Source organism: Aptenodytes forsteri, unplaced genomic scaffold (genome assembly GCF_000699145.1).
Source record: "Aptenodytes forsteri isolate BGI_AS27 unplaced genomic scaffold, ASM69914v1 Scaffold155, whole genome shotgun sequence".
Classification (NCBI taxonomy): Eukaryota; Metazoa; Chordata; class Aves; order Sphenisciformes; family Spheniscidae; genus Aptenodytes; species Aptenodytes forsteri.
Window position 1 is genome coordinate 5311315 of NW_008794446.1, and position 14132 is coordinate 5325446.

At 38.2% G+C, this 14132-nt stretch overlaps 1 protein-coding gene across 3 annotated transcripts in view; it reads right to left on the minus strand.

Annotated features, from left to right (window-relative positions):
• PDS5B (PDS5 cohesin associated factor B) overlaps positions 1-14132 on the minus strand; it is a 102916-nt gene that overhangs the window by 61555 nt on the left and 27229 nt on the right. For all 3 annotated transcript variants that reach the window (XM_009290202.2, XM_009290204.2, XM_009290200.2), the window contains exons 8-11: positions 6465-6580; positions 4704-4798; positions 2304-2449; positions 1231-1382 (exon numbers count right to left, since the gene is read on the minus strand). In XM_009290202.2, the coding sequence (XP_009288477.1) occupies positions 1231-1382; positions 2304-2449; positions 4704-4798; positions 6465-6580 (509 nt within the window). The remainder of the gene's footprint in view (positions 1-1230; positions 1383-2303; positions 2450-4703; positions 4799-6464; positions 6581-14132) is intronic.

A 14132-nucleotide genomic window follows, 5' to 3' on the forward strand; every position in this document is an offset into this window, starting at 1 on the left:
AAACACTCCCTAACATACAGGGCCACCCCACCGCCTCTCCTTCCTCGCCTGTCCCTTCTGAAGAGTCTATAGCCATCCATTGCAGCACTCCAGTCATGAGAGTCACCCCACCATGTTTCTGTGATGGCGACTAAGTCATATCTCTCCCGCTGCACAATGGCTTCCAGCTCCTCTTGCTTGCCGCCCATGCTGCGTGCATTGGTGTATATGCACTTGAGCTGGACTATCGATTTTGCCCCCGGCATCGGCACGCCACCCCTCAGCTCATCTCTAGCGAGCCTGGTTTTATCCCCTTCCCCCTTCGAACCTAGTTTAAAGCCCTCTCAATAAGCCCTGCCAATTCATTCAAAATCGTTACAGACAATTGGAGGGGGTGGTCAAAACCCAAACCCAGCTAGTTTAAACAGATCCCAAAGTCGAAGAAAAATGTGAGTGGGTGAGGTTGGATCTGAAAATCCAGACAGTTCTGTCCACTTCCATGGTACCATGAAATAATTGCTTATTTTGGAGATGACTGAGGCTGCAAGTTTTTGAAAGGATTTGTATGGGTTTGCAATGCCATTTGTATCTGATCATGCTGTGAAGGCCAAAGGCTCATTTCCAAAGCCAACAAGACTGCCTAGATTAGTCAAGGCAGACTAGTTCCCAGACTAGTTCTCCATATGCAACCATCTACTTTTCAATACAACCATATGCAAGTCTACAGCTGGTATGACAGAGGCACCACTTTCACCACAAATCCAGGACAAGGCTCTAATTCATGGCTATTATCATACAGAAAAACTAACGTCTGCAGAGTGAGATGCCTTAACCATTGTCACTACATGTACTAGACTTATCTTTAAAGCATACAGGAACAATATGCAAACCCAAAGCAAGTTTGTTAAAGCAATTTTACTTACTGAATTTTAATATAAAAATTAGCAAGTACTGAAATATAAACAAAGGCCTCCTTTACTGAAGCAGTGGTGAAGTACAGCTAAAAATTTTTAAATATTCCAACCCATCTCACCCTTTAGAATTACTTTTGGCCTTTAAAAAAAAAAGTAGAAGAAAACAACACAGGACAAGTTTGGCTGCAGCTGTATAAGATTACGCAGTGGATCAAAACATACAGGATTATCAAGTCTCCTCCTTTTTGTCAGTACTTAAGCACAAAGGAAAAATAAATCTGAATAATAAGTTACCACACTTATCCACAGAATTGCCTATTTTTCATGACTGACTTACCGGTCATCAATACTGTTTTGATAATATATATGCAGAAGTTTATCTTTGATCCATGATATCTGTTTTGCAGCTTCTTTTCCTGCTTCTGATTGTAATGAATATTTCTTGTATATCTGTGCAAGTCCCATCATAGCTTCCTTCCTCACTCTCCACTTGAAAAAAATAAATTGTACCCAGGTTAATCATTCAAAACTCAAAAATGAAAAGACTACAGAATTTCTTGGTAGGTATTTCCTATTCTACACCAAAATAAAATAGTTTAATTTACGAAAAAAGTTAAATTTGAGTTCTAAGTGTATCACTTTCCCATTAGTACATATATTGCATCATATCTATTATGCTAAACCTTTCAACATCAGTATCTACTACGCAAGTATGCCTCTTGAATTTAGAATTGTTAGAAATTTAAGCCAACACCCTTTTTCACAAATCTATACTGAATACTTGCAATTGTATTATGGGTGCAACAGCAGAAAGCATGTCACCAAATGAAAATAATCAGGTGATAACATTAGTTTTAAAAGTTTGCCATCAACAGCCTTGTTTACCATGCTTTAACATATGTAGCAAACCTCAAATTTTACCAAATAATGAAACATAGCTAAACTAAATTTCAAGACTATTCAAATTTGAAAGCTACTACACTGATTTGCAGTATTCCAATGATCTAATTAAAAGCAGGTAAACTAGCTACCTCTGATGGTGAAACATTCTCCACTAGTAATCTACAATGCATTTTGAAACCTGCCTGCAAAACCTCTTATGAAAAATTTTAGAATGTTTTACAAGGGTCTCATTTTACTTAAAAATTTTACTAAAACTAGACAACCGGCGCAACGTTATTGTGCTTATATTTTTTTTTTAAATCATACTATCTTGAACAAAAATACAGCACAATGAAGAATGTGGCATTCCAATCAGGGGCAAAAGATGCCTCTTTAAATAGACTGCTTCAAAATTTTTTGCATTATAATGGTTTTCATTAGTCATTTTAAAATGAGTTCAGCATTTTTTAGAAGCGTTGCTTCTAGAAATAAAACACACAGCCATTATTAGTACTAATTATGTCTTACCCGCTTGTCCAGTGTTCGTTCTCTGACAAAATTAAGCAGGTGATCATTGACAAGCAAAAGATCTTTTTTAGCAGCAGTAACTATGGATACTATAACATCATGCCTTATGGCCTCTTCAGGATCATGTGACCTTACTTTAAGATACTCTGGGAAAAAACAGAATAAGTATTTCATTGTAAGTACACAACTTCAGCTACTTTTCTTTCTCCAGACAGTACTCAACTGACAGAAGCAAAAAAACAGGATTTTCTCTGTTTTGAGCTTCAGCAGTAAGAAATCAATAGTTTTCTCTAAGATTAACTGGAATGTCAGTAAGACTTTTTATTTGCTTAGAATATCAATTATTTATATTTCTGACATTATGGAAATAAGTTATGGGGCTACATTTTTATTTTTATTATTTCTTATAATAGTTAGGCTATGTCTACATTAGCAACTATTATAGCCCAACAGAATTGGATCTGTAGAGCAGAACAGACAGTGCTGAGAACTTGATATCCACACTATATACATTTTAAAGTCTTACTTCAGGCTAGAGGCTACTCTCTTCCTGCAGACTCCATCCACTTTGGCTGCTGGAGCACATTAGTTGCACTCCTGATCACAACTTCTATATTATCCACAAGGAATCTAGTTCACATGCTCCAGGAATGCTCCGCAGTGTGAGCCATGTAAGCATTGTAAGCAGGGACAAATCGAGACATACTTCAAAAGCATACTCTTTGACCAAGCTATAATGCTTACTTAGACACATCCTAGTTTATTCAACGTAAAACAATTTTTCTAGATTATTTGGGCCCATTGCTACTCATTTGGTACTATCAATAATCTTTTATTGATCGATCAACATTTTAAGATTTCTGCTTGTAAGTGTCAAACATGTTAGCTACCTGTTCTCATTTTAGAAAGCTGACAAAGAATAAAATGTCAAAATTCATTTATATTTCTAAGTATGTATTTTAGGTTAATTTAGAAGCACAAACGGGTATGAAAACGCACACAGAAGTTATTAAGATCACTGTATACAGCATACAACAGTGAAACATTGAGAACATTAAGAAACATTGAAAATTCGAAGTTTACTCTAAATGAAATAACCAGAGGTTACTGTTCACTCATTACTGTTCAATGACCAGTGAAAATTGCCAAGTCTTATCTGAAATATTGGCCATTAACATTTCTGGTAATCAGCACAAGTGTCGAAAGAACACATCAAGAAATAAAGCTTTGCACTTACGGAGGTTATGAAATTTGAAATCCAAATAACACTTTTTTTAAAAAAACAGTTTTGTTCCACAGGAAAACATAATAAATTAAAACAAACGAAGAACAATGCCATTGCACAAAACAATTCTGGTCTCAAACACCAGTGAGTCAGAGAAATTTTTCAACAATTTGACTTTGATAAGCGCTGTGGGGAGAGAGAGGAGGGGCAAGCAAAATTACATTTCCCAGAGGATACCATTAGAGGGGGCACAAAGTCTTTCTGCAATGTAAAAAAGAAAAAAAGCCACCCTTGAAAATACAATTCTGATAACCAAAGAGGAAATATCTTTACCACTCCATTAAGGAAAGGTCCAGAAACTTTTTTTTTTTTTTTTAAGCTGGCTTAATAATACCAATAACTATGGGATGACTCTAGCCTGCCTGTATTTGTGTCTAACTTGACAAACACTCAGCAAGCAGGAGAGCGATCCTATGCACTTAACAGCCCTTTAAATTCTCTCCTTAGAGCAAATGGACAGAGATATTACCTCCAAAGAATTACAAGAAATAGGAGTTTATTGATCAGGGGAAGATACAGTCTCCATATACACTTTGGGGGGAATAAAAAACAACAAACCAACCCATTCTCTTTAATTACACTTTTTTCATCAAGACATCGGGAACAACAAATATTAAACATTTCTATCTATGCCAGGTGCCTTCTTCCTACAGAGGTCTTGAATTACAGGCTGTGTTTGACCTGAAGGAGCAGGAACCAATGGCTGTGGTCACAGTTACAAGGACTGTTTTCATGTTTTAGACAGTGGCCACATAATATTTACACATTTCAGCTTTGTGGAACTGAAGTTTCCGCTCTGCACCCTAATTAATAAATGCCATGACTATTAGGTTAGCCAGGCTGTCTTTGTCCGATCCCATGGTGCTTAATTTCACCAGCAGTTGGGAATGCAACTACTGTAAGAGAGGGAGAGTGATCTCTTTGGTTAAGGCATTCTTTATGTACAATCCCCTCAGCCTGAGAAGCAGCACTGAGGCAGGGACTCTGACTTAGCACTCCAACCTCAGGTGACATCCTCCACAACATCTGACAACGTTACTTAGGACTACAACTAACCTTCCTGACTTTTCCAGGACATTTAAAATTGTATTTTAATGTTATAATAAATCTGGTACCTGTTAAGTCTTTTGCTAGGTCGGGATGGTTCATAAGGCAGTGACTTGCAAATTTCACACATTCAAGACGAATAGGTACATGGATATCATTAAACCTATTTAGAAACAAGACAATGCATTACAACAACAAAAATATCACTTCTACCAAAGCAATTAATTTCTACACAATCTCAAATACCTCTGAAAATATTTTTAGTCTTCCCATGCAGAGTTACATGCATAAAACATCTCAGATTTCACGGTACTAAGTAGACGGTCTTCAGCTTAAGAAAAAATTCCTGTACTCATTTATTAATGTTAATTTATTATTATGTTCTGAACAGGAAGAGAAATAGCCTCTCCTGGTACACATGAAAAACTCCCAGGCAGACAACAACTATTTATTAGAAAGATGTCTGACATATTTTAACTATCTTTTCTGTAATGCTCCACATATTTAACCATGAACCATGTATCAGCAACTAAAAGTTTTATAACACCAAGACATTCGTTCCCTCTTTAATCTGTATGATAGACAGCAAACAAATGGGCATCTAGTCTATTACAAATTTCTTCTGAGATGGATCCCTTCAACTTCTGTAAGATTTCCTTTCTAAAGGATGAATTTTATAATAAAACTATTGATGTAATAAGAGTTAAACAACTCTTGAAAAATTAAATGCATTTTCAAGCTATCCTCAAAATGCTTGGTTTTAAACAAATTAAAAATCAAATTTTAGAACATTATTGCTGTTGAAATGCTTATTTACCAAATAAAGTGGTTTTAAGGAATAAGTGTTTTAGTAAAAATCAGGTATTTTTTCAAAATCAAGAGATTTTAAGAATGGTTCCCTTAATAACACAGCTATTATAACGTAGCTAAAATCCTTGAAAAAAGTCAATACATGTATGTGATTCGTAACTAGTTGAAAACAGTAATTATGAACAACAGATTGCACGTATTCACATTGCTTCACATTATAACACAATGAAGCATTTTCCTTTGGGCCCAATTAGATCTGGTATTTTTTGATGACGACATGCAATGTTTTAAATAGTTATATACTTCCAAGCAAAAGGCCTTCCCTCAGTTAAGTTTCCTGTACTTTTAAAAGTAGCATTTCTTTGAGGACTCTGGTTTTGATACGATTGAATCCTAAAATATAAACTACTGCATTTGTAATAATTTATAGCATTTATCCTCATTTACTCAAGTCAAAAACATTTTCAGCACAGTAGCCATACTTAAATTTCTCCTGACTACAAGCTCCAGCTATATTTTCTAAAACTGGCAAAATATTTCAAAAACAAAAGACTAAGTGTGTTTGCAGCATTGTAATACTACATACCTCTTTTAAGGCACTCCTACCATTAAAAAAATTGAAACCAGTATACAAATACTGTACATAAAAGCCCCAAAACGAGTTCTAATATCACCTGATACTGCAAATGTCATTTGATGCTGTTTTAGAATTAATCCATTACTGAATAGTTTCACTTGTGAAGAAATTAAAATAAACTATTCCTTTTTCTTGACAATGGCAATAAAGACAGTTGCAAAAAAAATGAACTAAAAAGGGATGATTTGTAATTGTTCACTCTGCAGAATCACAGATGCAGAAGATGTATGTAAAATAATCTCTTTAGCATTATCTGTCAGATTTCAGATAAAGCAGCAGGAGGCAACTCACACTTAGTTGTGTCACTTTAAAAAAAAAAAAAAGAATTATACTTCATTGAATGTTTTTCCCCTGCTAGGAAGGGAACTAAACCAGCATATACCTCCCCAGGTAGCACTGCCAAAGTGGTTTGTTTTGAGATGCCAACTCCGAATCCTTCGCCCCAAACATTTTTGCTAGAAGTTTTACAACCTGCAGGCGTTCTTCATTGTCATTGCTCTGGAAAACGAACACATTTTTTTTTTTTAAATTAAAAAACCAACCAAACAAAAAAACCCAAAACAAAACAAAAAAAAACAAACCACCACGCAACCTCCCCCCCCCCCCCCCCCCCACACCCCACTATTTCTGGAGGTGTGTATCTCAAGACAAAAAACCTTCACTATTATTGGGAGAAGACAAAATAAAGGCAGTGAAAACAAAAAATAATGTAGAGACAAAAACCAATATGAACGAAGCCTGGTGAAAAATACACAGGTACATACATATTTTTAACCCTCATTTACAGGTTACTGATCCTGTTAGGAAATCTGATATGTACCTGTACAAGCTTATACAAATTCGAGGACAACACAAAACCCACAAAACTCATTCTACATTTGTCTGCACATAAAGGTTTACATTTCTCTAGAATAGTGCTTAATTACAAACATTTAGTTAAAAAGAAAAAAGTTTTCAGCAAACAAGTTTTTAGAGAACATAAGATTAAGTAGCCAAGATCTGAAATGCAAAGGATCTGGTTTTGTATTTAAAGCCTGTATTTAAGCCTATATTTAAAAATGCCGAGTTACAACAGATACTTTTCTTTCATATTTAAAACTAGCACTAACAGAGATAAAACAAGACCTTCTCCAGTATATTTTCATTGTCATCGGTTTGCATTACACTTGTTTAATGCAACACACAGCATTTGAAGCTTAATACATACTTTGGAAATGTGCGCTAACATTTGTGCAATTAGCATGTACTTACTGCTCACCAATTTTTTTCTTTTGCTTATTAAAGAAAAAAAAGAAAAGATAACAACTGGCTGGAACACTTCTTTGAAAAGGGAGTAGCTAAAATTAGTTGATATTAACTAGATATTATTCACCTCATTATTTCAGACTTTTTTTCTGGTAATAAAGACAAGGACTGTTTAAAATACTATTCTTTTCTACCATCTTTGACATTCTTATTAGTTCAACATCACCTTTTGAATGTGAACAAGAAACAAGAGCACAATGTAGCTGTCAGAGTTCTCTAATACAACACCACAGTCTTAAAGACCAACTATTCCTCCTATCTGACTCAATACCATAAATGGGCTGAAAAGTTTGTTGGTATGTCCTTTTAATTCAGCTCCCTAAGAACAGTAAAAGCATTTGTAAAATCCTTAAAGTAAAAGAGCAAGAAAAAAAAGGATGAAGAAATCTCTAGCACTAACATATTACTACATTACAAAATGCTAAAGTGTATTCGGAAGAATTATAGCCTTAAGTAGTAGCTGCATTAATAGTAAATCCATTAATACGTTTGTCTGCATTTGACTCATTTTTCCAATTAAACTTCAGATTGACACTGCAGAAAGCCATCTACAACCTCCTCCTCTTAATTTGCAATAAAAGATATTTTTTTCTTGATGAGTTTCAGCTTGTAAGTGTCCATTACACTACAAATTGTTATTCTGTGCCTACATGGTTAAGAATTTTAGAATTTTTTTGTAGCCTATATTAGTCTAATCTCCATTACTCACATCCCATCCACTCCTGCTTAAACCAACAAAATATTATAAATATTAAGCATCTCAGAATTTCTCCAGAAATATAGAAAAAAGAGACATTAAAAAAACAACTGACATATCCTTAATGAATTAGCCGCAGAAGAAGCTTTCACTGCATTAGCCACTAATCCAATTATAGGACAAGTCACTCATGTTTCTAGTCCTGTTCGTAGAAATAATGAATATTTGTGACTATGGACCAAGAGTATTTGGTACTTTCTAAATTCGTGCCCAGATGTTGGTCTCCTTGAAACCTTCTCATATAAGCTCCTAAAGGTAGTAAAAATCAAACTTATTAAATGAATGCATCACTGCTACAGTCTCTCTCCTTTATCCTACTTTAATCTCTACTTCTTCTGAGGGAAAAAAAAAATTAGTATCATAAACTCTGAAAAAAACCTTAATCTTCTCCATTCTATGAGACATTGCATACTTGAAGAGTCACGTCCTTCACCTCTTTTCTTAGGTATGATCCAGCACTCTTTATGCTTAATAAAGTTCCATAATGATTCGTCAATAAAAATCGACATTGAACACTGATATTTTCAGTTCCCCATACATGCTCCCAACACACAGGCAGCTGCTCTTCTGCCTAGATATTAGGGTCTGTCACTAATAACAGCTGAAGTCGGTCAGATTGTTATCACTACCAAGTCCAAAAGAATAGGCAGCACTGAGGATCTGGGTGGATTTGGGAGTAGAAGTGGACACATGACCTGAAACTTACCAAAAATTTTAACTACCATATCCAGGAAGAAAGGCAGGTTTACAGTAATAAAAGTCAACATTTTATAGATTTTATTTATTACATCATATTGGCTTAGTAGGATGGTAAAATAAAGACCTAAAACCTGTAATGGTTATTTCCTAAATACTCTATTCATGAGCTTTTCATTCTCCTGAACATTAAAATGGTATTCACTTTCAGTAGTACAAACATCTAAAATTAAAACATCAAATTTGAATGAAGGAATATCAGTTTCCTTTACAAGTTGACCTACATAACAATACATTCCTACCTCTGTTCTCTCCTGCACCAATAATGCTTCTGTGTCAATGCTAGATCTCTAAAAACACCACCCTATAATGCCAAGATCAGGCACAAATGACTTACCCTCACAGAACAGGTTAAGTTAAATGAATTTCAGTGCTCATTCTCCTGCTACTCCCCCAGACTCCTTTCCAAAATTAGGTAAAAAAAAAAATAACCAGTAAGAACCAACCATGATTTGACACAGCTCTCACAGAGTGTTAGAGTTTAACAATACTCCTTTTCTGCTATGTAAGAGCATAGGAGCGTTTTCTTTACAAAATCTATAAAGGTGTGGTGTTCACTTCGGCCAAAAGCCAAACACCCACCCAGCCTCTCACTCACTCACTCTCCTCTCCTCTACAGAGAGGGGAAGGGGAGAAAACAGAAGGAAGGTGAAAAGACTCATGGATCAAGATAATGGCAGTTTAACAGGTAAAGAAAAAGCTGCATGCACAAGTAAAGCAAAAAGAATTCATGCACTACTTCCCACTGGCAGGCAGATGTCCCGCCAGTTCCTGGAAAGCAGGGTCTCAGCATGCATAGTGCTTGCTTGGGAAGACAAACACCATGAGCACAAACATCCCCTACTTCCTCCTCCTTTCCCTGAGCTTTTATTGCTGAGCACGCATCTCCTCTCAACCTCCTGCCCTGCCTCAGCCTACTCATGGTGGGGGGAGAAAGCCTTTACCTGCACAAGCACTGTTCAGCAATAGCCAAAACATTAGTGTGCCATCAACACTGTTTTAGCCACAAATATAAAGTACAGTACCATACAGGCTGCTATAAAGAAAATTAACTCCATCCCAGCCAGACCCAAAAGGATAACCAGTTTGTCCACGTCTGTTTGGTATGTGACATGGCACAGCACACACCTGACTGCATTTCAATTCTCTTCAAACATACTTAAAAGATTCTTGGGATAGACAGGACAGAAAAAGCAACTGAGGGAGTAACGTACACAAAAGCTGCACATTTCAGAGAATACCAGTTACTGCCAGCAACCTTTCATTCTTCGTCCAAGTCACCATGTAAAATTCTCACAGCAGTTAAAATTACCTGGCATCGTGACCAAACTGTATGGTCACTGGTTATACCAAAATGGCAAGGTGCTTGAACACTAGGTGGCCACACTGTTTAGATCCAAAATAGTAAATATGCACAACAGTGTTACTGAGGCACCTAAGCTCTCTCACAAGTTCCATACTAACAGTTTCATAACCCCTCCATACGTGGTCAAAAATTTATTTGGTCACTAACAGGAAAGCCCTTGGATTTTTCCCACACTCAAAGAGACAGCCTAGAACTTCCATAAGACCCTGATCCCATGAAGATAAATCGAGAGGCTTCCTGCCACAAAGAGTGCGAAAGAAGTTCAGGGAGATGGAAAGCAAGATATTTGGTTCCTGTCAGGTAATGAGTCACAGACACAGAGACATTTGTTCATGTCCTCAAACTCCTATCAGCCACAGAGGCTGAGAACAAGGCAGCCCAATCAATTGGAAAGCAGTGGAGATTGCTCAGTGAAGCTCACCTGGTTGTTGGGAGAAAACCACCACCGCTTCCATTTTCAAAACGTATTACAAAACGTTTAGAAGCAAAGAAATAAGATACTACATGGAAATTCTGGTTCATGTACAGAATATACAACTAGTGGAAAAGTTGCTGATACCAGGAAGAATCAGTTTAGAGAAACAGGATTACTAGCAGAGAAACCCCCAGCACACATACAGTGAGACTGAGTACCCTAAGGTCAGGATGAAACATGTGACCAATCCCTGAAAGAACAAGTCAAGAATACTGAGAGCTTTCAGCGTCCTCCAAGAACAGGAGGACGTCCTCAAAATTGGAAGAATCAAGATCAAGAGCACTCTCCCCCTCCCCCCTTCACTCTAACTAGAATTTATGGCAGGGAGCATGGCAGCCCTTGCAATCATGAAACAGGAGTACATCCAACAGACTTCACAGATTGCAGTCTGTCCTCAGACAGAACCTTGGTAGTTCTCATAAGCCCAGGCAGAATACAGATTCACCATAAGCCAAGCACATTCATAGCAGAAGCCTGGACATGACCTCCCACTAAGCAAAGTTACAGTTCTTTGTAGATGATTAGTTGGAGTGATCAGTAGTTGGAGACATTGGACATATGAACTGCCCACAACGGGATACTGTTGAAACTTCAACAGCTTCCAACAAAGCAGGACTGAGATCCAGTCCTGCAACATTGTGTGAATTTTAAATGATTTCTGAGTTGTCCATCACCACAGCCACACAATCCTCAAAAAAAGACAGCAAAGAGCCCTTCTTAAGCAAGAAAGGGTATGTCGACCAGCATTATTGAAGCACATCTTCTAAGACAGAATGATAGTTTTTCCAATATGGCCACTATAACACTATGTACTGTATTTTATCTACGAATCTTTGCATTAGAAACAATTTGTTCAGCAACTTGACCCAGTGAATTACCAGACCTTGTTTCCCAAGTACTAAGAGAAACCAAAATGTGCCATTTACTCCATACCAGAGACGTACTTTTAAGCTCTCTTATGCAGAAATGATCAAGAAGACAGCACCAAAATGGCATACAGATAATCTCCATTGACACCTGTTGATGGTGGTTATATCTCTGTCATGCAAGACAACCAGAGACCACCGACTTAGATGAGCCAGACTCAAGAGAGTCCAGAAAACTTGATAGCACAGCATGTCCACAAACAGCACCACACTTCCGCATTCTCCCAGAGAAACGTGCACCAGTTCTGCAGTATGCCCTTAAAATTCCTGAAAAGCCATCTACATGTCAGACAATCCAGCCCATCTTCCTCCCTTGTCCAAAAGGCAACAGGTTATCTAAGATGATCTGTCATCAGAAGACTTACAGAACAACTCTATCCACTCCATCCAAAGATGTTACTGGCTGATAATGCTTTGTGGTGGTAGCATCAGCCCACTAAGCTCCAGAAATGAATGATGTTAAGATAAGAGCAAGGTGGCTGGTGTGACACTGAAGTCTCTGGCACCTACTATCCTTGGGATAAAGTACAGTGAAAAAACTCCCAGCAGTGCTAAACACAAGAAAACGGAGGAATCATAGGAGGAATGTGTGCACAGAACCAAAGAAGCAGGCAGCACAGAAATATTTCTCCATCAGCATCAATATCTTTTTATATTCAGCTCAGTATTTCAAGTTGCTCCAGAGGACATCATGGTGGCGGTGTACATCTCAGTCTCAGCAATGTTATTACAAATTAATTGATGTGAACGACCATTTTGATTTGGATAGAGGAAGCATAGCTGGAAAGGCTCCCCTCGTGAATGGACTCATCCCATTCACCAAACAAGATTCATCAGTAATCACATGGCTCCAGGACCAGAACATCTGTCTCCTTGATGCATCTCAAGTAAAAAGGGAGGAAGGGAGGAAGGGAGGAAGGGAGGAAGGGAGGAAGGGAGGACTAAACTATAACACACTTTAAACACTCAGTAACAGGAAGTAAAATACATATACCGTTAGAACACACAGATGGAGTTTCTCAAGGACGATCCTTCGAAGTCTTTAACCGCATTATAATTCTTTCAGGAATTCCTGTCTTCTCTTGTTTGGCTAATGATTTCCCACTTTGTTGCCAAATGACATCCCAAAAAAGTGAAGAATTTTTTTTCAGGTTGTCAGTAATCAAGTTCTATACAATTTGCCTTTGGAAATCCCACATCACATCATTCTTTCCTTACATAGAATAGAATATTTCAGTTGGAAGGGACCTACAATGATCATCTAGCCCAACTGCCTGACCACTTGAGGGCTCACCAAAAGTTAAAGCGTGTTATTAAGGGCATTATCCAAATGCTTCTTAAACACTGACAGGCTTGGGGCATCAACCACCTCTCTAGGAAGCCTGTTGCAGTGTTTGACTACCCTCTCTGTAAAGAAATGCTTCCTAATGTCCAGTCTAAACCTCCCCTGGTGCAGCTTTGAACCATTCCCACACGTCCTATCACTGGATACCACGGAGAAGAGATCAGCACCTCCCTCTCCACTTCCCCTCCTCAGAAAGGTGTAGAGAGCAATGAGGTCACCCCTCAGCCTCATTTTCTCCAAACTAGACAAACCTCGTGTCCTCAGCCGCTCCTCACAGGACATGCTTTCTAGCCCTTTCACCAGCTTTGTCGCCCTACTCAACACATTCAAGGACTTTCACATCATTCTTAAGTTGTGGGGCCCAGAACTGCACACAGTACTCCAGGTGAGGCCGCACCAGCGCTGCATAGAGCACCATAATCACCCCTTTTGACCAGCTAGTGATACTGTGTTTGATGCACCCCAGGATGCGGTTTGCCCTCTTGGCTGCCGGGCACGCTGCTGACTCATATTGACCCTGCTGTTGACCAGCACCCCCAGATCCCTTTCTGCAGGGCTACTCTCCAGCCACTCCTCTCCCACATTAGACTTGTGCCCCACATTACTGTCCCAGGTGCAGAATCCGGCATTTGGACTAGTTAAATTTCATCCCATTAATCACTGCCCAATGTTCCAATCTATTTAGATCCCTCTGCAAGGCATCTTGCCCCTCAAGAGAGTCAACAGTACCTCCCAGTTTGGTATCAACAGCAAACTTGCTAGCGGCGCATTCAAGTCCTGCATCCAGATCGTTGATAAATATATTGAACAGAACTGGCCCTAGATTTGATCCCGGAGGACCACCGCTGGTGACCGGTCGCCAGCCAGATGTAGCCCCATTCACTACAACCCTTTGAGCCCTGCCCTTCAGCCAGTTCTTCACACCATGAACCTGCTCATCCCACAGTTGGGCAACTTGTCCAGAAAGATGCTGTGAACAGTATCAAAAGCCTTACTAAAATCCAGAAAAACTACATCCACCTCCTTTCCTTCATCTACTAGGCAGGTGACCTTATCATAGAAGGATATCAAATTAGTTAAACAGGACTTTCCCTTTGTGAACCCATGTTGACTGTGCCTG